Source organism: Colletotrichum fioriniae (assembly GCF_027942845.1).
Source record: "Colletotrichum fioriniae strain IMI 355084 chromosome Unknown scaffold_2, whole genome shotgun sequence".
NCBI classification, from domain to species: Eukaryota; Fungi; Ascomycota; class Sordariomycetes; order Glomerellales; family Glomerellaceae; genus Colletotrichum; species Colletotrichum fioriniae.
In genome coordinates this window covers 1,220,794-1,242,948 of record NW_027076838.1, presented here as the reverse complement: position 1 = coordinate 1,242,948, position 22,155 = coordinate 1,220,794, and the positions used below count along the sequence as shown (strand labels likewise).

Here is a 22,155-nt window from a genome sequence, read left to right as displayed (position 1 = left end):
CCTTTCTGAGCTGTGGAATAAGTTACAATAAAAACGAAGGGAGAACCTGATGATACTCGAGCTTTGCTCTGAAAAGGATAGACATCTTGCCTTCGCTATGATATTCACACTATCGCACCGTGAATTCCGTGAAACATCTTACCTGTGAGGTTCATATCGTCCTTCTCTCAATGGTGTAATACTACGAACGAAAGAGATGGTGCTGGTTTCTATTTCTCCAAAATTATCCCGCCATATCTACATAAACTCGGACCAAACCTCAACTCGGCACGTAGTCCAGCTTACTGAGAACATAACAGGAAGCTAAGTGCACTTTCTCATCTCGGTTCCGGATCCGGATCCCGCCAGATTGACCGTCCGTACCAACGATCTGTTCGATGTTGGCATGGTTTCTCTAGAGAGTTTATGTGATGGAAAAGTCTGAAGTTCGGACGACATATATATAGAGAGAAAGTGCTCCGGACGTCTGATCTCCCCCCTCACACAGACGACAAGCTTACGCAGACAGAATTCTATTAGATGGCATCCGAGTACACAAAACTCTCGAGAACGAGGGAAACCTAGATAGCTTTGACATAGTCTGTTCTCACGTTGGCAAAGAGGATGCTTCGATGTTTGTGTAGCGGAGTAGTACCGCAACAAGCCAACGATGGCACAATTCAGGCGATGACTCATATTCAGATTCCTTATTCTATAAACAGCCATCCAGTTCTACATTAGAGGGGGGAAACAGAGACCTCACTAGCTGTCAAGTATTACCATCCAGCTCAGTGTCTCTAGCTTAAGCAGAGAGAAAGACGACATAGTTCTCCCCCACAGACCACGGAATCAAGAAGTTATACAAGCCCGAATGATTCCTCAACAAGCTCATCCCATGATAGAATAGAAATCCTGACACAATGACACAAAACCTCGCCATGTGCCTTAACCCCCCTTCCCCCGCAGAAAACTCCCAAACGGTTAAAAATACTTAACACGGCACTTCAATCAACCGGAGGTCCAGCCAAACGAGAAACGCACAGAGCTTCTCTTCCTTTCGGGCGCGCGCCGACCCGATACTGGCACCTGCTGTGCTTTCGAACATTCTCCCGCTCCTTCTAGTTCACTTCAAGGAGTGTGTTGGTGTTCCATGACCCCGACGGGAATTTCGTCATTGTTCAGGCAAAGCCCGGGATATACTGGGCTTACTAGCTTCCTCCGTGATATTATTGACCCCTCCCCCAGCCATCAATGGACGCCATTTGGAATCATGGTAATTTTTCTTGATATTCACATCCCGCGCGGTACTGATACTGCAAGTTGGCCAACACCAGTCTAGACGGCGAGAGTAATACTGTGTATACTCCGTATACATTCTCAAACCTGCTCGATTCCCTTCTCCAGAGTTCGAAAAAAAGAGTCATCGTAAAACAGCTCAGCGATAGTATCCGCATCTACCTACGTATTCACGGCTGTCACCGCCGCCGCCAAGCACCGAACTTCCGTATCCCTTTAATTTTAGAAGGCCCCATCGACCGCCTCACCCGGTGACCCGAGAGACAGGCAGAGAGACGCAAAGAGGGAACAAATCGGTTGCCCGTGACTGTCCAAGAGTCTCAGTCGTATGACTGAACTAGTGGAGATTATCCCGTGTCTCTGCAGCTCAGAGATATTACACAATGAATCAAAGGGAACAACAGTCCGGAAACCTAGTTACCCGCGGCGTGCGGCGTGCGGCGCAAGCTTGCGTGTATGCAACAGGCATCCTGTAGCTCCGTTTCAGAATATCCGTCAAACGTACAGATGAGTGGCTCCTCCAAGAGCCAGCGAAACTCCTCCCCCAAGTAATTACACCAGTTCTGTTTTTAGTCTTTGAACGTCCCAAATGTCAATCAACTCTCAACCCCGGCGTCGGTACAAGCAAGGGGTCCGAATCCGGATATGCAGGAAGCGAAAAGGAGCGGGAAGGGGACGCTTCACCGCCAACCTGGGATGGAGGCGTCTGCCAGGCACGACTGGACCAAAAAAGTGGGACGAAAGAAGCAACCATGCCCAACCCTTCGGGCAGGGAGCGATGAGTCAACATCTCGAGCTTCCGCAGGACCAACATGAGCTTTGGAGCTGGAGGAGACGAGGAAGATGATGGAAGTGGCTGGGTAAAGTCAACCAAGTTGAGAGTTTGTTCCAACTTGACTCCCGGGTTGGCTCTTTGTCACTCATCCGGACTTGAACCCTAAGACGAGATCCCGGTTCCCTGTATCGCGCACACAAGACAAGCAGACCAATACGCAAGGTCGGGGAAACCTGGGTTTTGCTTACTGATGGGCAGTAGGCAAAAATTCGTTGACGGGGTCTTGCGACCGACTCTGCAACGGGCAGACGGAGAGTCTTGACGATCGTATAACTGAAGGAGGGTCCGAGGTGCCAGTGAACGGTTCGGCCTGTCGCAGCACAGGATCTTGATCGCTTGGATCCGTTTGGGGGCCACCTCGATAACGCATGCGCTGCGGGTTTCTGCGATGCGCCATAAACTTTCCGCTTGCGTGTGGAGGTTAGTTGAGAAGTGACAAAGTGAGGTGGTTGAAGGAATGCGATAGGCATTTCTGCTGCAGGACCCTTTCTTCAAGAACATCGTGACAACTGATAGGATGACCTTCTGACTGCGTCTGACGCCCAGAGCGCAGAGTTTTCATTTCCAAAGACTCATTGCTCTGGAGACGAAGTTTTTGCTTCTGAAGATTTCCATATACAAAGCGGGATCATAGCCGTACGTGGGATGGTGGCCTGCACGGCCTCTGTTCACCGCCATGGAGGCGTCCCGAATTTGTGGACGGGGAGTGATTCCGGCAGCTCTTTCGAATCCACCAGTCTCAGTCACTTGTTTGCAACACGGCGGGAACCCTGGGCGTGTGCATGAAAGGGAATCTGGAACCGAATGATCCAAGCTCCGGAGGTTGAGATGCCAGGATACAGCTCTATTGAAGCTTCTGGTATAGGGCAGTACCGTGCGCATCAACACTGGTGATTTTTCTTCTGGCGCAGAACGAAAGAAACAGCGAGGATGAAAGACAGCCGACGGCCCAGGACTCTGGAATGACGTCGGAAGAGTGAAACGGAAGCTGTGGATCGCGGTATCGCATCATGGCAAGCGACGGGGGTCGGATCCATCGCTTAATGCTCAATCTCCGACTTTGAAGCTGGAAGGGCAAGGGAGAAACTCTGACGGTAGCTCCGGAGTGGATCCCGGGGATGAGAAGCTTAAGCTGCCGGCTGGGGCTCACCGACAAAAAATAAAGCTGGTGGCAGAGACGGATATGTCTATGACTCAAATTGAAGAGATTTTGCGAGAAGGGCGACCACTCGTTCCATACGCTTCGATCATCGAAGTGGACGCGTAGGTTTTTGGTCATTGATTTGCTAGTCCGCGACACTGGCCGCTATGTTGAACTGGGAACCCATTGCTCTCAATGCGAAGTGAGACCGGGGATCCTCACCGGGATGCTAATTCGGAGAGGCAGGCTTGGATCTAAGCTAGAAATCCAGGGAACAGGGGTGCTCTGAAGCGTAAATGCCCCGCTGGGGTCAGCCCTGTCAGGAAACCGTCCCAAGAGTGGCTGTATGAGATATTGCTTCTCGTCGGCAGCCGTAGACCTGGTACAAAATTGAATCAAGTTTCTCGGTGAGTAAAAAAAAAGTTCCTTCTATCGTAGTCAATTGGTTGCGGTCGAACTTTGCAGGATGTTTGCTGAAAGCCTGGATGATGGTGGCTGGCCCACATGGCTTCACTTGTAAGCCACAATCGCCAGACGAAGCCTCGCCCAGCTGCTTAGGTAAAGGGCAAACGACATGGAAATGACCGCGCTTGCCGATTGACGACTCCCTTGCCTGCCGAAGCATCCTTTGAGATCTCAAGAAAAGGGATACGATGGAAGAGGCTCTTCTGAGTTCCAGGGTAGAGGAGCAAGTGATCTCGATCCGATAGGCTGGGTCGGGCAACAACATACGTTTGGGTACGAATCCGATGTCAGCCGCGCCGGCTTCCAAGAATAAGAACTTGGCAGGAGAGAAGGGCGAGGCGGTGGGCATTCTGGGAAATGAAGGGCCATGGTCGTGGCCGGGGAACAACATGACGACTAAGTGAGACTTTTGTTCATGCAAGGCGCATGAGAAGTACGATGAGGCAACGCGATCATTGTTGAAGAGACAGGGGAGCTTTCCGTGTGGACAATCCGAGTTGAAAGTGACAGGCGCGATGCGGGCGTTGGGCGTATTGGGATGAGATGCCGTCGAGGAGAGGTGTGTCGCACACCGTACGCAGCGCATCCAATGGCGGGTTTGGCGGTCTGAAGCTGTAAGTCGTATACAAGGAGTCGTTCAGACGATGAAGGGGTCGTCGGCCGAAGTTGGCCAGGTCTAGGCCATAGGTTGGGCTCCGTCGTCAGGAACGCGTGAGAGGTAACGAGGGGAGACGGCGTATGAGAAGTCGGCGCTCGGCTCCAGCTCCCATGGTCGCTGACCTCGGCGTGGACTTGGGTTGACTAGAGTCGGGGTACCTAAGGCACGACGGAGGCATGGTCAGGTATCCGCGGCTGTGTGTGGGTGATGTTCTCATCGACTGGTTTCTCTCCCAGTGACCACTGACAGAGAGCCGAGCTGACCTGACAATAGGGGACCGATCTGGCCAAGGGCCGTTCACGTTTTGGTTGGTGAGGTATGTACGCAGTAGAGTGGACTTGGGATTCACAGCAATCGAGAGTGAACAGTGGATGTCGCAAGTTTCGTTCGCGTCTTGGTAGCAGAATTCGCTCGCCTCACTTGGACGATTGGTTCATGACGGGGACGGCGTCGGTCCATTAACGGGTCGTCTAAGTGTGTGCTCCACTTTTCAAACGGAGCCATCACGTTGCCCATCGTCGCCAGGTGCCCACCCGACCTTTTCCCACCTTCCATTTTTTCCAGGCGTGCGGCGTGCGGCGTGCCAGGTTCCTTCCTTCCGGCTTTCGCGGTGGCCGAGTTTTTCCAGAAGGTGAGGAGACGACGACAACGACGACGGCGGGGGATCCACTTGCCGGGCTGGGGCGAGAAACACAGCTACGGAGGAATTTCTTAGCTCAGCCGACCTGGGTAAGTACCTAGGTATCCGTACATTAGGTAAGGTCGGTAAAGTACCTTTGGAAGAGGAATGAGAGCAAGCACACCTCCATCCGCTATACATTACACCACACAGATTCAATGCGAGGATGTGGGAGTGCAGCATCTCGCCTTTGCAGATTCACCAGACTGTGGTCCCCCGGGGTCCATCAGTGGAGTCGCGCATGATTCACGTCGCCGATGCATCTCCGTGACGTCGCGACTCCTTGAGCACCTCGCTGGTCTTGATCGTCTGGCGCGCTTCAGGACGCGAAACGCGTGTGATGAATCACTGGCGGGGGATGGCGAGCAAACACATACTGCGTACACACAATGGCCTCGTCTACTCCAGACCACTTCCCCTCTGGTACACCTCACAAGTGACGAGAGACGAAGACGTACCTCATTGAGTGATGTTCCTCCAATATGGTAGAGCGGGCCTCGAGGTACCTTCCTCGCCTTGCCTACCTACCTACCTCCTCGTTCCATTCATACCTGCTCTGGGCACGAGGCCCGAAACAAGCACCGTGGCACACCGACAAAGCAGAATGAGGGTCTTCAAGTTGGTGATGGGCCGCTGTGTATGCGGCCATGAAGCACAGTGGAGCTGGGGGCTCACGCGTCTCTTCAGGCTGAGTGGCTGGCCGGTGTTGGACGTTGTTGCTTGGGCATCACCGGCTGGCGTTGGATATGTTTCCCGGATGTTGTTTTCCCAGCCACCGACTTTTTGGTCCCCTGCTCCTTTGTCCTGGTTGTGTCAACTTGCCCCTCTATCCGTATGCCTTTCTGCGCCTGTGTGCCTCCCGATGTCAGAATTGACTTTTGTCCGTCGGTCGATGCGTCCGAAATATAGGCGATGGGTGGCTTTCCGTATTCCAGGGATGTGGCTGAGAATTTCGTCTGAGGGTACGAGCATCATCCCGACTTCACAATAGACGAGGTTGGCCAATTGCGCATTCTGTCTCGCGGGACCGGGAGAACAAAACGGGGCATTCTAGTTAAGACAAGGAAGTTGGTTAGGAACAAGAGAGAAGAATTCTACACTACGGCTACGGCATTTCGGCCAAGGATGGCAGAGTGATCGATCGGATCGGGAGAGGGCTATTGTCTTCCTGCTGGATCTCTCGTGTCATTTTTTTGGTGGTTGAGGCTTGAACAGGTGAGTCGCGACCCGGACCAGATGATCTGGGGAATATTGGACGATACGACTCTGAATGGGGACTCGTCATGCTCTATCTCTGAGCCCAAAGGTACTGATATCGTCGCCAATATTAGATTAGGTCAGATTCCCAGGCTCAGTGTGGCTCCTTTCGATTAGGTTGTGCTTCGCCTTGTCATGGTTTGCCTCGTTATCTGATTTGGCTGCAATGACACTGGAGTGACTGCGCTACTGGAGAGAGCTGAACATGACAGTCGATAGCATCATCTCCATGGGATCTGATACGGAACGGGAGGAAGGGTTTCCATTCCCATCCACGCTTCACAGTGAGTCCCTCGGTGTACCGCCTTTGCCTTGTAGCCAGTGTCCAGACCCGTGTGATCACCCCACTGAGAGCCGAGCAATAGGAACCCGGAGACGAGAAACAGTGGCTTGCTAGTGGATGCAGGAGGGCTGCAACGGGCTTCATAGGTCACGTCTCGGGGGGTAAGTTGGGGGGTTATTCTTGGGCCCTTTGGGTATCAATAACATGAAAGTGACTGAGCCTATCGCGCGAGAGACAGCGGCCGTCGATGCCCAACCTGTTGGAGCTGCGTTCTCCGCGAGTCCGCTCTCGTCCAGTCTGAACCAGTGGACGCGGGAGGCAAGGAGCGAGAACCGCCAGGGCCGTTATGTTATTCGCAAGGGTCTTTTTTGGGGTGCACCCGTGTGCTCGCCACTCAAAGGGCTCATTTCACCTCTAGACTTTGTATCTTTCCTTCCGTTTTGGGTCATCACCATGGCTTCGCCCATCAAGGTACGAAGGTACGTCATCCTTGACCATGCTGCTATTTTTTAGAGCGTCAAGTGAGGGTAGGAACTGGTGCATGAGGAGATACTAAGACGTGGAAGAAGCCCACTCACCTCCCCACGTTGACCGTTTCCCCTCAACGACATCTCGGTCATAACGGTATCCCTCCCGTCCCCCGTCCCCCGTCCCCCGTCCAACGGTCATTGCATTCCGTGCCATTCCGTTCAGCCCTCCGTCCACTGCCGTTCCACGCCACCTTCCCTGCTTCTCTCGGTGCTTCCTCAGCCACTGAACAATGATTTGCCGAACGGACAATGGCCCAAGCTGCAAGCCCAACCCCCACCGTCTGTGAACCGTGACCGCCATTCCATTTTCCCTCATCCAGTTTCCCTTCCCTCAGTTCCCTCCCATCCGTCTGGTTCTTTTTAGCAAAAAGATGAATAGATGAATTTTTTTCTGCCCTCTATTGGGCGGTTCCGGCTTGCGGCCGAGCCGTAAACCCCTCCACCGGGCCTCTCATTGTCATCTCCTCCCTTGAAAAGACCCGCCCGCCGCTCGCCTGTCTTCCGGCAAGATCCCCGTCCACCCAGACCCGGCGCATCGAGGTCACGACCCAAAAGGCCCAGAACTCTGAATCTCTTGTCATCCTGCTCACCTCTGACCTCATTCGCCGGCCGGACGCTGTCGTTCCCCCAGCGGTCCTACACTGACAGATGCATACCCGGCCACACTTCCCAAGTTGCGCCCCCCAAGGGCCCCAGTCAGTGAGCCACTGGGCCGAGAGAGCGCACAGAGAATCCAGTCGGAGCGCATCGGCTGGACGTGGGGTTGGGTTTCGCTTTGGCTCTGAACAATCGTCCACCTTCCAACTTGCATTCCGTGACCTTCTCTTCTCTGTATTGGCTAGTACCTCGCCCTTTTTTTGCCCGCCCTGAGCGCGCGCGCCGCGTTCCTATCAAACTTCAGAGTCTTTTGCAATTCGCAAGCCCTAGGTCTTCTTCTAAACCAGTCCCCCTCGGCCTCCAGGTACATTGCCCCTAGTTTAGTACGCCGAACAGTACCTTAGCCCGTCTAGCTTGTTGCCTTTTCTTGAGTCTTGGGTACCAAGATGGCAAGAGGCAAGCAAAGTCTATCAAGTTTGATAGAGTCCGTGAGGTGAGAAGGAGAGTTCGAGGCGGTCTGAAGCCAAACTGAACCCCTGCTCAACGCTCCTTTACTCTGCCCGCGCCCCATGCCTTGTGTATGTCTTGTTCCAAGGACGCATTCTACGGCGCCGTCCGTCCGTCGCATTGTCTAGGTGCCCTTCCGATTGCCGTTCTCAGGGCTCTCTCGGTTTCGCCAGATTTGGATCAAATCATCGCCACAAGACATCGTGAAAAGACACTGGCTACGGATGAAATTTCCGAATAATTTTGACAAGCCAAGGCGAGAAGGTTTACTATTGCCGCACACAGAATTACAAGACGGATATGGGCTAGCAAGTATTCGCCGTCAAGTCCCGAAAGTATCTTGCCTAGAGGAAACAGGGACACGAGGACTTATCTCGCCTTGGCATCATGATCTCGCTCTCTCCCTCTCTCTCTCTCTGTCTGTCTTCCCCCTCGGCTCACTCTCTATCTTGCTCGTCCTATAATCGCCGAAGAGTATGGTCGCTCCCACTGGCCAGAAAACTTGCCTGGTTCCCGTCTCTCTTGCTGACTGGGCCTGTTTACCATACACCCACCCCGTCCATATCCTAGGCCACCCTCCACAAACAAGTGACCACACACCCACCAATGCGCATCGCATCCCACCCGCAACGGGCTGCTCTTTCCTACCGTAGTTCCAAGGTATCCGTAGACTCTACGAGTGCTTCCTTCCATCCTCTGCCTCACTAGCCCCACTCTGCTGTGTCCGTCTCGTACCCCTCCCGTCCTCTCTGTTCTCGCGCCGTCAGTACCGTCCGTACCTTACCGTACCGTACCGTGGTGACCCTCTTCCTCCGTAAGCTCCCATAGGAAGTCATTCTGAGGTGAACTCCCGATTCCCTCAGTCTCTTGTTCTTTCCCCACTGCCCTTCTAACCCTGGACTGGGATCTGGACCCGGGCCAGCCTGACCTTCCACACTACCCGCGACCTTACATTTGCCTTACTGTGACTCTCCTCCTCCCCCCGTCCCATGTCCACCGTATCCTTCTCGAAGCCAAGCAAAGTACCTCACCCCCGGCCACCGTTTCTAACCAGGTACCTCATCCCGGGAATTGCGCAGAAGTGCCGCCTTTGCTGTTGAAAATACAAAACCTTCCCTCTTCCTCCTCCAGCTCTACCTAGCCCGCCCACCAAGAAAACGAGATCACACACCACACACACACACACCAGACTGCGTACTCACACGCACACATTCATACAGACACTATCCGCACTCGCTCGCCCATCCAGCGTCGACCGTACATACCTTCATACATATACATACTTTCGGCACCCCATCCTTCAGACGGTTTCCCTATCGTTGCAACACACATTTGTTTATTATTGTCCCATCATCCCTCTTCCGCACGTCGTCTCCCTCTCGACGCCGCTTCATCGACTCGACTCACGCACACATACTCAAGGCTTTTCCCCCGCCCTGTGTGTCTGACCAGACCAACTACTTTTTACCTCGCCACAAGATCTGGAGTGCATCGCAGCACCGTAACACTCGAAGAAAAAGAATAACCGATCCCTGAAAGCCTGTGAGTGTGTTTCTCCCCTTCAGAGCCGCCGTTGTTCTACCTCCTCGTCCTGCACGCACTGCCCTTTAAAACTTTCCGACCACCCTCCACCCGCACATCCTCTCATCCCATCCCCACCAACCTCTCTTATCACTCATCCCGCTCGACCACCTCCGCCCTCTGCTTTTTCCCTTACTTTCTTGCCCTCAACTCAATTCGCGTACTTCTTGCTTGGCCCTCTGAACGAGTCTCGCACAAAAAGCTCGCTTCTCGCCTCTAACTGCAAGTTCCCGCTACGCAATACATGCATCTTTGCCGCTCAATACACAGCAGCCCAAGCGCATACTCACTCCTCCATACCCTCGTCTGCAAATCTCAGAGTGCGCAGCACCCGTCTCCACATCTTACTCACACCCAAAAATAAACCCTGGGCCACCAACCGTTCTCACCGCTGCGCTGCCCTCGACTAACACGCCCTCGCAAGATTAGAAAAATAGGCACCATTGCCATCACAGCACAACAACGCAGTCCACACTCGACTGCTGATTTCACATAACCAGAAATGGTCTCAACGTACCAGATGCCGTCCTTCTACAGACCAACACCTTTGACTGTAGACACAACACAAGCGCAAAAGTACTACGAAGAGGAAGATCACAGCATCCTCGACGAAACCATCTTGGATCACAGCGCACTCGACTCGGGCCTGGAAATGTCGCCTCCCATGGTTGATAGCAGAAGAGACTCCTTCGCCGTTGGCGGCTCTCTCTTCTCACCAAAGACGGAGGACTGGCAGTCGGTCGATATGCAATCCGTGCCATCCAACAACCCTTTCATCGAGCAGCAGCACAACAACAACCCCTTCATGCGCCTGGATCATGCTCAGCCCTCTCCTTTCGCCCCTCAAGGCAACGGATGGTCCCTGAGCAATACCTCTGGCTCTTGCACTCCCCTCCAGCAATTCGATGGCATGCCGGCTGAGTACGACAATGGCGCTCCTATGTTCCAAAGACCCGTCCCGGGTCAGACGCCCTTCACCAACCCTACCGGTCAAATCAACATGTTCGCACCCATCGGTTCAGGCAACCAGTCCATTCCAACTTCACCGCAAAAGGGATGGATCGGTCAGGCGGAATCTATGGCCAAGAAGATGCGCCCCGGCAGCCCTACCATCCGCTCGCACAACGACATGAGAAGGGGTGACGGCATTCGTAAGAAGAACGCACGCTTCGATATCCCGGCCGAGCGCAATCTCAGCAACATCGATCATCTCATCGCTCAGTCCACCGATGAGCAAGAGATCAAGGAGCTTAAGCAGCAAAAGCGATTGCTGAGGAATCGCCAGGCAGCGTACGTGCACACTCACTTCCCTTTAATTCCACTTGCTGACATTATGACAGCCTTGACTCTCGCCAGAGAAAGAAGCAACACACTGAGCGACTTGAGGATGAGAAGAAGCAATTTACCGCTGTGCTCACCGACCTGGAGGAGGAGATGGCCGACATGAGGAAACAGATGGAGCAGCTGTTGAGAGAGAAGCAGTTCAACCAGGAGTACATCGAGTCACTCACCATGGAGAAGGAGGAAATGATCCGCTCCCACACGATCGAAACGGGTGAACTCCGGAAGAAGGTCAGCGTCCTTACCGACCACGTCCAGCGTCTCGAGAGCGCCGCCATGACTGCTCCTGCCAACAACTATGTTTCCGGCTACGACGACATGAACGACATGACCATGCCGGGCAGCTGGGACAACGTCAACTTCCTCGGCGAGTACCCCATGGAACAGGAAGTCAAGCAGGAGCTCCAGGTGGTTCCGGCCAAGAAGACTGATGTTTCCTTCCCCGTCGACTCCGAGAAGTCTTCCTCCCAGGGCGGCATCCTCTTCATGCTCTTCCTCGTCGGTGCCTTTGTTCTGTCCAGCCGCTCTACCCCCGCCATTCCCCGGGTCTCCGAGGACGTCCGCGCTGAAGCTGCCACCCTCCTTGAGAACGTGTTCAAGGATGCCGGTGTGAACGGAGCATCCAACACTCTGAACGCTCTCGCTCCTCAGCCTTCCGGCGGCTCATGGGTCGACAACTCGGCCATGCCCATGGGTGACACCTCCATGGGCGGTGTCGCGCCCTCGATGCTCGGCCAGCTTGGCGACTCCCTCACCCAGCCTACCGATGAACAAGCAAACGAGCAACTCTTTGGACTCTCGGCTGCTCAGTACAACGGCGTCAGCTCGCAGGATTTCATTAACAACGCCCCCGAGCGCACCACCAGCCAAGGCCGCAAGAACCTTGCCGATGCCCTCTCAGCAATGCGGACCAACAAGCAATCCGCAGCCGACGTCTACACTAGATCACTACTTTGGGATCAGATCCCCAGCGAAGTCGTCAGAAACTTTGCCAAAATGGTGTCCGAAAGCAATAGCGCGAAAGCGGGCGCTAACGAATAACGAAGACCAAAAAAAAATACGATCTCATGATCACATCAACGAATCTCAACTCTTAGCACAAAATATCATTCTACCAAACATCTTTTTTCCTTTCAGCCGAAGCTCATCATACACTTCTACCGCTCCCGCGGACAAAACCCCAGACATTGTTGCTCACGCACCAAACAATCCTCTTTTCACCGCCAAATGATCGAAGCTCTTCGGACATACTTACTTTCCAACCGCTTTACTTTTTGTGTTTTTCATTTTGGGACGCCATTTCCCTCCGGTATCTAGCAAGCGAGCGAGCATTCTGGATTTGGTCTGATATCTCTGTATTTCACATATCTAGTTTGGTATCTATTGCTCTTTCCAGGCAAGGAGGGACGGGACGGGGGAGAAGAGCATGGGAACACGGGACGGCCAAGCTTTTCCAACGTTTGTACAATGGGGGCAACGGGGTTGGCTTGGAAATGGAGGGGTGGTCACATGGAATCTTGGGTTACCGGAGGAGAGCAGGTCTCATACAACGAGGGATGTCATCTCACAGGAGACGGAGGAAAGGGGAGGGGGTGGTGTTCGGATGGGAATCATGTTGATTTTGTTCTTTTGTTCTTTTGTTCTTTTGTCTAATTTTCCTTCTGTTTTATTTCCTTTGATTTCCTTTTTTGGCCTTGACTGGAAAGATGGACAGCACCGCACGAAGTTGCAGATTGTTGACGAGAAACGAGAAAGCGTCTCGCGACGAAACGTGGAAACGGAAATGAGTCGAAACGAACCTCATGATCAATGACAATCAAACGAAACGAAATTTTACCATATCACTACTTCTACGAAAGCCTTTTTTCTTTGGTATTTTCTGCACATCTTAATGCGACATAAACCGACACTAGTACCGGCACACACGCGCACAAACACCAGGACAGACAGTAGGAGAGACAGAGGAGTATTTGGATATTCGGGTAACGAGCAGTCAAACAGCCTGCCGTTGGCCCCCATCTTCTTCATGTTTTTGCCCCCCGCCTTTCCTTTGGCATGGGGGAGATCATTCTATTCATGTAGCTACTTGCAAATCTACAAAAAAAGATACCAAAGATTCTTCATATCTTCCCATTCCTTGAAAACATGCCTATCTGTGCTTTGCCATGATGCGACGCGCACTAGCCGACATGGAGAACCGGTGACACTTACAGGTTTCTTGCTACTCGTTGCACCCCGGCCCAGGTGAGGTTGAATCGAAAGGCTAGCAAGGAGTCATCGTCCCTCGTGCGTCGCTGATCGGTTGATCCGGTCCGCGAGGTGCGCGGGAAACTTTTGACGCATGGGGAGGGATTCTCGGTCAACGTTTGAGAAAGAGGAGGAAACTGGCTAGGCATCACCCAATGCGGACCAGAACTGGAGGCTGAGCACCTAGTATGGTAGTGTAAGTTCCTGGTTACATAGGTGGGTTCCCTGCCGAAGGGGGGCGATGGCGGGTTACCGTATCATATAGCAACGGCTCTACTAAGGCGATCAACGTTTTTTTGGTCACTCCTCGGTTTGGATGGCTCGTTATTGGGGGTAGGGTTCGTTGAGGGGATGGGAAGGGGGGTAGGGGCGAAGTTACGAAAGCAAGCAAGCCAGCCGGCCAACGCCGGTCCGGAAACTTGGAATGAGGGCGAGGATACAAGCGTGACTACCTAGATATGGACGGCGAGGGGAGACGAGCAAGGGAGAGGCCAACGGGCACGGAACGAAACGAAACGAAACGAAGTACACAAGGAAATCATGTTGAACGCAGAGGCGAATGAGGCCATCTATTGGTTCTCGCTTTGGGGAGTGTACGTGATAAGATGGGCATTGTAAGGCCCGATGGGTTGTGTGGCTTGGGGGATGCGAGGGGTGGAGTGAGAGTAGGTACATACATGATCGTTCCCGGTTTCCGAAGTATGTGTGAGTGTGACTTGTTTCCGTTGGTCAGAGTCGCAGCAGGTTTGTTTTTGGACACTGCAAAATGCAAGGTAGGACTCTCGGGATCTGTTAGTGTTGTTTGAATATTGACCACTGAGATGCGAGAGAAGTGGGTGAGTGACCAAAATCTAATCATGATATTTTTTTCTTCTGGCCTACCAGCCAGCTTAGTTTCCACTTTCGGGATGATCATTCTCAAAATCCGGGAATAGTGCGAGAGTCCCCCGTCTGCTTGAGGCAAACCAGAGAGTAGCAGGTATTAGAGGGTCCGGGTGGTGGGAGCATGCGGGCGTTAGCGTTGGTCGCATGAGGGGAGGAGGAGGAGGAGGGCAAGACGATGGATGGATGGGGATTTTGGTGATGTGGGATTGGTTGATAATGCAGCTTATTCTGCCCTCGGGGCGGCGCGTGAGAGTTGAGTGCGAGCGGAGGGGGAGAGACTGGAGTGGATGGGCTGAGATATTCTGCTGCCTCTATACTAGTGACATGCAGGCTCAGAGAGACGGACTTTTTCTCGTGGGCTTTGGTAGGTACTCGGAATGTGAGACGAGGGCCGGCTGAAGATGTGTGTGTAAGTATCGGGGCGGAGGCGGAGGCGGGGATAAATCTGGGTGGCTGGGAAAGGGGGAGCTTGGGTGAGTACAGAGAGAGAGAGAGAGAGAGAGAGAGAGAGAGAGAGAGCTTGGGGCAAGTGAATCTGCATTAGGTTTAAGAATCTAGACCCAGAGCTTTTCTTGAGAAGAATGGTATTGTTTCCGGCTGAAGAAGTACAGACTACAGAGTAGCGTCCGCTGAAGTCCATTGTTTCGCGCGGTGGTACAAAGTGAGAGCTGCGGAAAGATGTGCCGCGAGAGAGAGGCAAGCCACACTTGTACACGCAACGCTAGAGCAGTCACTTGGGCGGTGCGGGTGGGAAGGATGCAGATGGTGGTGGTGCGTTTTGCCAGGATTTTACTTTTTTTTAATTTCCTGCAGGTCTTTCTTAGATACTCGGAGCCAAAATTAGCTTGTCTTTTTCGATGAGCTCACTTGTGTCATGTAAGGGAACTTAGGTGAGAGGTGAGGTAAGGCACCCCGAAGAAGGGATAACTGAGATCCTCTTGTATTTCGGCATTTTGAGACGTCCCATGAAGGTAGTCATGATGGTGGTGAAATGGCAACGAGTCGCACCAAGACCATCTAGGCGTCTCCCGAAATAAGAATGAATTATGGAAGATAAAGGTGGTAAGACGGCAGACAGACAGACAGACGCACACCAGGGGCAGAAACAGAATCCTTCTCTTCCTCGCGTGGGCTTTTTTTCATTGGGAAGTTTACCACTTACATCGTGAGCAGATGCACTCCAGAACAGGGGGGGGAAACACCACCTACCCACCCACCCAACCTATCTTCGCTCGTATGCGTGTCTTAGACACTCTCGAGGCCGCATGCTTGAGCTCGCGCTCACGGGAGCGAAGATGCGTTGCAGTTGCTCAGTGGGTAGGTAGGCAGGGGAGGGGAGAGCCCCGTCACGGGTTTGAGCTGATGACATTGTGGTAGGGGTTTTTTTTCCCCTTTCCTCTGGGCTTTGTTTCTTCAGAGGTCTCAATCTATCTCTCATTCCACGGATGTCTCTATTCCCGTGTGCGCGCCGACGTCCTTGTCCTGCATGAGTTCGCATGATGCTTCCTACCCCGGCTGCAGGCAGCGAGGTTCGCCGCTGCTACCGCCGCCGATGCTGCTGCTGCTGTGCGTGATACAGAGTACCCATGCGAGGAGGGCGTGTGAGTCGCAAATTGTGAGTACCTACGTATACGTGCAACAGAGAAGGAGAGGAAAACGCCGGAAAAATTCCCATGAGTAAGGCAGTGAAAAGGTCATGTTAGTCTCACCGTCCTTTCCTCAGAAGCGACAGATGCTAAGGCAAGGTCAGGATCTAGGTCAAGGACCGGTGAATACATTAGTCTCTAGGTGTGGATGGAGGGGAAACGGTTCTGTGCATTGCGACTTCTCACGCACTTACTGGCCTTTTTTCTTCACCTCAAGAAAATTGCGCTTGTGCTGTTAGGTACAGAAACGGTCTGGTGGCGATGGGGATTTCTTCCGATACTTCGCATCATCCGCTCAGTTTCTTCCTTACTAACATCGCATCGCGGGGGGGCAGGTGAGCAGCAGAAAAAGAACGAGAGGGGAATCATGCAAACCATGACTTAGCCTTGCGTCGCCGTCGATGCGCAAAGTTCGGATGGGGGGAAGAAAGCGATCAGAAGGAAGTATCAGTTCGTCTCTTTTCTTACAGGAGAACATCGCTTGCCCCCCAATTCCCCCTTTCCCGACATCGCGTCTCGAAAGGGAACTAAGGTGAGGCCAAGGTGAGTCTTGCGATGCAATCCAGAGGTTCCGGTCGACGGAAATCTTGGTGGTTTTGCTGACGTTGCATCTTTTCATTGGGCCGTTGCACCTATACTTAGACTCTAGCTCTTTTGTAAGTGAATTCCTGACGTAAGGTTAGCTTTCGAGAAATTTTCTCCTTCCCGCTTGACAAGATGAACTGCTGCTCCGTGACTCTCTTTGCGGAGCATTTGAAAAGGAAATATGGCCCGATCGATCTTCGCCATGCAGAAGTAATGCAAGAAGAACGCGCGCGGCACGTGTGCGTTTTGTCGGATCTGGATTGCGCGGACCGGGAGAGGAGATTGCGTCCCCCGTGCCATTTTCCGTTCCCACTAAGGCACGTTCTAGTGCAGTTCCAAGATTCACTGTCCGATATTCAGGTAAGTCTTTTCGGGAAGAAAAGAGGAGCAAGTCAATGACGATGTACTCTTTGCTCGCGTCTTCGCTTCTTTTGCGCGCTTGAGTCAAGGTAAGATGCAAGCGCTGCCACCGTTTCGCTGGGCCTTGGTCTGTACTTTGAGCAAAACGGAATCGATAGACGGCGAATTCAGGTATAGACGGTCACGCATTTATCTAGTTGTTCTGCCTTTGCTGATTGCTCGGGCGGTTCTCGGTATAAACGGTGATACATGCCTACTCAACTTCACCAACCTTTACAGAGGAACCTGAAGTGGTCTGTTTCGTGGTCCCATTTTCAAAGGGGGCGCCACCGATAGGTCTAGAGAAGACGGGGGGAAGTTCAAAGGCATGTCTCGTCGGCTCCTGGTGTCTCACTGCAAACAACATGTTTCTCGAGAACGAAACGCCGTATAACCCTTTGGCGATACCCTTCGTACAGCTCTCCACACAGGTATCCCTGAGGTAATCGGGAGCCCGCAGGAACAAACACAAGGCGGGAAAGAAGCAAGGAGCGGCTGGCTGGGTGAGGATGAAGAGGTAGCTTGAGCGAGGTAGAGTGTCGTGGTAGGTAGTTCCATGACGGTTTCTGAGCTGAGGTACAGAGTAGCGCCAAAGACTATGAAAATAAAAGGAGAGAAAGAAAGAGGGGGGTTTGGCGTTACGATGATACGATTCTACAATGTTTGTGTATCATTCCGACCTGATAGTCCCGCGCTCTCTATAGGCTGTTGGACGAAGCAAGTCCGTGACACCTTGGGGAGCCTAAACGATCCTCGGACGACATTAAAATGATGGTTCGGCCCGGACGAAAGGCACGGCGTGCTTTCTCTCCGGTGTAGATACCCGGGTCGGGTGCACCCGTACTCCGTGCCCCGTGGCCCTGTCTACCCGGCGTCCGTCATCATTCATCAGTCATCAGTCACATTTACCCTCAAGATGGACGGCTGATGGGATCTCACTGAATAAAATGCATCGCTATTTTCTTGATGATTGCCTATGATGATAATGCGGGGTATGTTGAACAGTAAAATGATAAAGCAAAAGGGCAGCATTAGCCTTCGCGATAGCAGCTGGAAACTTGCTGTAGGCATAAACATGGCCACAAGCCCCGTGTCTCCCATATACAGCCCAGGTGCTTAACCTGCAAGTCCATCTCAGCGACATACTGGAGACGAGGCAAAGGCTCCACGAGAGGTCCATCACAGCTTGTTCTCCCTCCCATTCCCTGCCTCGCTGCGAGCCAGCTTCTCTGCTTTCCCCACACTCGCGAGACCAATAGATTTCGCCCGTCCGACGGCACACAGCGTCGAGCACGTCGAAAGCTCGTCGTTTCCCGCATGGGATACCTGTGTCTATTTGTCGCCGCACGCAGTTTGTCCTGCCTGATGAGATCTCCGTGCACCCCTATCCCACCATGTGAGGGCGCTCAGAAGAGGGGTAAGGGAGTAAAGCAAGAACTCTGGAGGGAGAGGCTGACAAAAGACTCATGTTTTGTGCCCCTGTTCCTCTCCCTTCCCCTCGATACCGTCGCTGTGCTTCGGACACACAATCAGTATGGCCCAAGGAACAGCCGAAGGCTTGTGTCACGATCTTGCGCGTTGGTTGACACCGTGGCAGTAGAGAGAGAGAGAGAAAGTGCAACCGCCAGATAGAAGCCGAGCGGGACTGCCGAACCGGAACGTCTCACCCGTTTCGAGTACGTGATGCCGTGTCACCAGTGGTTCGGTCATCTCATGCACACACTTGGCCCCTCCGTTCCGTGACTTTCTGCCTCCTTGTCTCTACTTCTTCTTCTTGTCGCCGGCATCTGGGTCGTACTTTTCCTTCCAGATCCTATTGAGTTTGCGGGTGGTCAGCCTTTGAGTATCACAGAGCAATTCTGGCCCACGGGGTGGTGCCAGATTGTGTGGGCAATGGCGTCAGGAACGCAAAGATAGGGGGGTAAGGACAGGCCGGCAAGTGGACTGGCAGGCAGGCAGAAACTAATCGCGACGAATTGCAGCCCCGGGAAGCAGCATCGAGTCTTCGCGGGCGCTCTGGGGAACGCGGCGCAGCGCAGGAGGGCTTGCAGCGGCAGGTAACCGCGTGCAGTTCCGGGAAAACTGACTGTCATCCAAGAGGATCGAATGACAGGGCGAGCTCCCGCATTTGGAGGCAGGCAGAGTAAAAAAAGCCTTGGGAGCCTATCAATGCCGCAGCGCGCAAGTCATTCGCGACAAGAGAGCTGCAGCTTTCCCCCTTCTCTCCAGCGATGCATGCGCCGGATCCAACTCTGGGGAAACCCCCCCTCAACGAACCAGTGGATAAGAAAGAGACAAATGAACAGACAGGCTCAACTTACCATGAATTGCCTAGCGTTTTGTTACCGTTCTTTTCAGCCAACCGGTAGTAACGGGCTGCTGCGAACTGGACATGTTGTCAGCCTCATGTGATGATATTGAGCATGCGTCCTGCACGGGTTCCTGTTTGCGGCCGTCTTTTAGGTTCGCTGTATTGATGCCCAACTTGGACCAAATCAAGTTGCTGACAGCCCAAGTAGGACGTCACTCTGTACCAGTATGCTCTCTCACACACCCCATGACATGTGTGGTCTCGCTGAGTGCAAGCCACACAATACCTGGGGCTGCTGAGGCTGATGTTGGTCGCCCCTGAAGACCAAGTTCTGGGCCTCACATCGCAAGACCGGGTAGACGCAATGCCGCTTGAGATGATGGGTGATATGTGACCAAACGTACCTTGTCCTTTTTGCACCCGAAGCCTTCTACATAGCACCAAGCTACCTCGTTCATGGCATCTGAGACGGGCAAGGCGGGTTAGCGCACCGCTACACATCAATTGGGCCTAAACGCCTCAGAGTGAATTCATCATGGCAGACTCACCAGTATCTCCAAGGTTCGCCGCAGTCTCATAGTACTATGTCGACGAGATGTCAGTTCTAGGCCTTCAAGGCTTGGCCAGCTAGGACGTAAGGCATTCCTCGCCCGACCGCCCCCCTCCTCCGTTCTGTGGACAGATGAACTCACCTGCTTTGCCGCTATTGGGTCTTTGGCTGTGCCCCAACCGTGTCGAAAGGAGTTCGCCAACTCGAATATAGCCAGAACGAGCTCGCCCTTAGCAGCACCACCCTTTTTAAGCCCTGCCTTCAACGCCATCTGCTCGACGGTTGCCGCATTCGACGCCGCCGCCGAGAGATACTTGATGGCCCCTTCTGGGTCTGGTTCGCAACCCCATCCGTGCCTGTCAACCCTTGTCAGTAATCCGTCCAAATAGCCCAAATATCGTGACACCTGTAAGGTCCTGCTTCCAAGCCCTCCCCCGTCCTCCGATGCATCATGATCGCCCGATGAGCCGAGGCGCGCCCCCGCGTCATGATCCCGTCTTATAGGTACGGGGAAAGTGCCGAGTAGGAGTCGAGACCAGTCCACATGCAAGGCAAAAGGTAACTCACCTCAATGAAAGACCGTATAGGAACTGGCTCAAGGTGTTATTCGCCCCTTTCGGGTCAGCCAAGCGGGCGAACATGGCTGTCGAATTCTCGAAATCTCCCGCTTCGTGAAGCCGGATGGCCTCCTGAATATCCTCGTCAATGGCCGGAGACGACACCGCCGCGCCCTGCGTCCTGCCCCTCGCCATATCCCCACCACCGCCCGCGTCGTTCGCCAACGGCGTCGCGGGCCTGCTCTTATTCGCCGAAGCCAGCATGGTCGCGCGCTTCTCCCACTGTAGCTCGTCCCCCTCGCCGCCCTCGGCCGTGGTCACGATGTCGGGTAGGTTCTGCGGGATGTTTTCAGACGAGGCGGGCGAGCGACTGAGGTGCAGCCGCTCTGACAGCCGTCTCCCAATCTTGCCATTGTTCGAGTGGGCGTTGGAGGTCGAGCTCGCCTGCGAGGAGGCGGACGCGCTGCGCGAGCGGCTGTTGCCGAAGAAGACGTCGAGGCTGCGCCGGGGCTTCTGGCCGCTGCTGACGTCGTTGCCATTCGGGTTCAGGTACTGTTCCTTGCCGTCGTCGAAGCCCGGGGGGCCGCTCGGGGGGTGGATGACCTCTTGGGTGTGTGTGTCTGATCGAATGAATTTGAACTCGGGGGCCGCCAGCCTGTCTACTGCATCCTTGCTGCTGTGCTCGCCGTTGTCGAGTTTCTCCTTCTTCTTGAGAACGTCGCGTATGCCCATGATGACGTCGGAAAATGATTAGTGCTGATCCAGCGTGTATGCTTGAAGCTTTCGGAATAGGTAAGTCAAGTCTAGAAATAGGAGGGCCGGGAAATTAATGACAGCGACAAGAAGAAAGAAGGTGTCTTTGGCAAAGGGCAATTGTTCAATTATCCATGAGTAAAAAACCAACAACGACCTATGTTCAACGCAAGACAGGCAGTGTTGTCAGACTTGGTGCTATTCTCAGCTTCGGGGAAAGGATGAGAGAGTGTGTAGTCCAAGGGGCTGAGCAGATGGCGGTGCTGTTCAAAGACGCGAATCCTCCCACAAGGCAGCGGCAGCAGCCTCAGATCAGCAAGCCCCCCGATCCGACCACGATATGGCCGCCAAATGACGGGTCTCTGTTAGCGCCTCGCAATAAGCTCCCTAGCCCGCTGCCCGAGGGGACAAAGGAGGGCTGATCAGAAGACAACATGTGGACAGTGGCGCCGACTGCTCCGACTGGAAATGGGGGCGAAAAAGGGCCAAGAGGGGTCTCTGGACAGTGGGAACTTGAAGCTTGTGTGTGTGTGTGTCAGCGCAACGAATTGTCATCGAATGACGGCTGATTTCAGGAGTCCACAGGGGAGAGGAATGGCGGGGTAAAATTCTAATGGAAATTTTAATTGATCTAGTTGAGACACCCGCGAACAGTTGGGCCGGCCCGCACGCGGAAATGATGCTTGGCCCAATGTCACTCTTCCGCATGGGGGATTTTACGCCAATATCACGTACTACTAAACTAACAGTACCTAGACAATTAACACCATCTTTTTTTTTTTGGATTGAAGTTTTACGAGACTCAAAGAGACATCAAACTTCAACAGGACATGGAGTATTGAAATGTCATCCTGTTTTGTCTCGGCCTACACCATGTATCACATCTTGGTTGCTTCTTTTCGTGTTCCATGTTTTTTAGTCTATCCATTTCTGCTACTTGTTTTTCGTCTTTTTCTTCTTCATAATCATTATCATGATCTTCTATTCTTTTCTGCTCTGTGCTTGGTATCCTGGTATCAATGCTCTGTTTCTCCATTTCTTTTGCGGGTATATTTTGTGGTTTTTCTTCCCCA

At 53.3% G+C, this 22,155-nt stretch overlaps 2 protein-coding genes across 2 annotated transcripts; one reads left to right on the top strand and one right to left on the bottom strand.

The window, feature by feature from the left end:
* Nucleotides 1-10,310: 10,310 nt before the first annotated feature.
* Nucleotides 10,311-12,190, top strand: N0V96_002155 (uncharacterized protein; the record flags this gene model as incomplete). The annotated part of the gene is made up of 2 exons (XM_053187809.1): nucleotides 10,311-11,098; nucleotides 11,149-12,190. 2 exons carry the CDS (start codon nucleotides 10,311-10,313, stop codon nucleotides 12,188-12,190), a joined length of 1,830 nt encoding a protein of 609 aa, XP_053055313.1.
* A 6,482-nt stretch (nucleotides 12,191-18,672) lies between these two features.
* Nucleotides 18,673-21,061, bottom strand: N0V96_002154 (uncharacterized protein; the record flags this gene model as incomplete). Its single annotated transcript, XM_053187810.2, has 6 exons — nucleotides 18,673-18,724; nucleotides 19,233-19,297; nucleotides 19,627-19,685; nucleotides 19,771-19,804; nucleotides 19,915-20,128; nucleotides 20,340-21,061. 6 exons carry the CDS (start codon nucleotides 21,059-21,061, stop codon nucleotides 18,673-18,675), a joined length of 1,146 nt encoding a protein of 381 aa, XP_053055314.2.
* Between the last annotated feature and the right edge of the window lie 1,094 nt (nucleotides 21,062-22,155).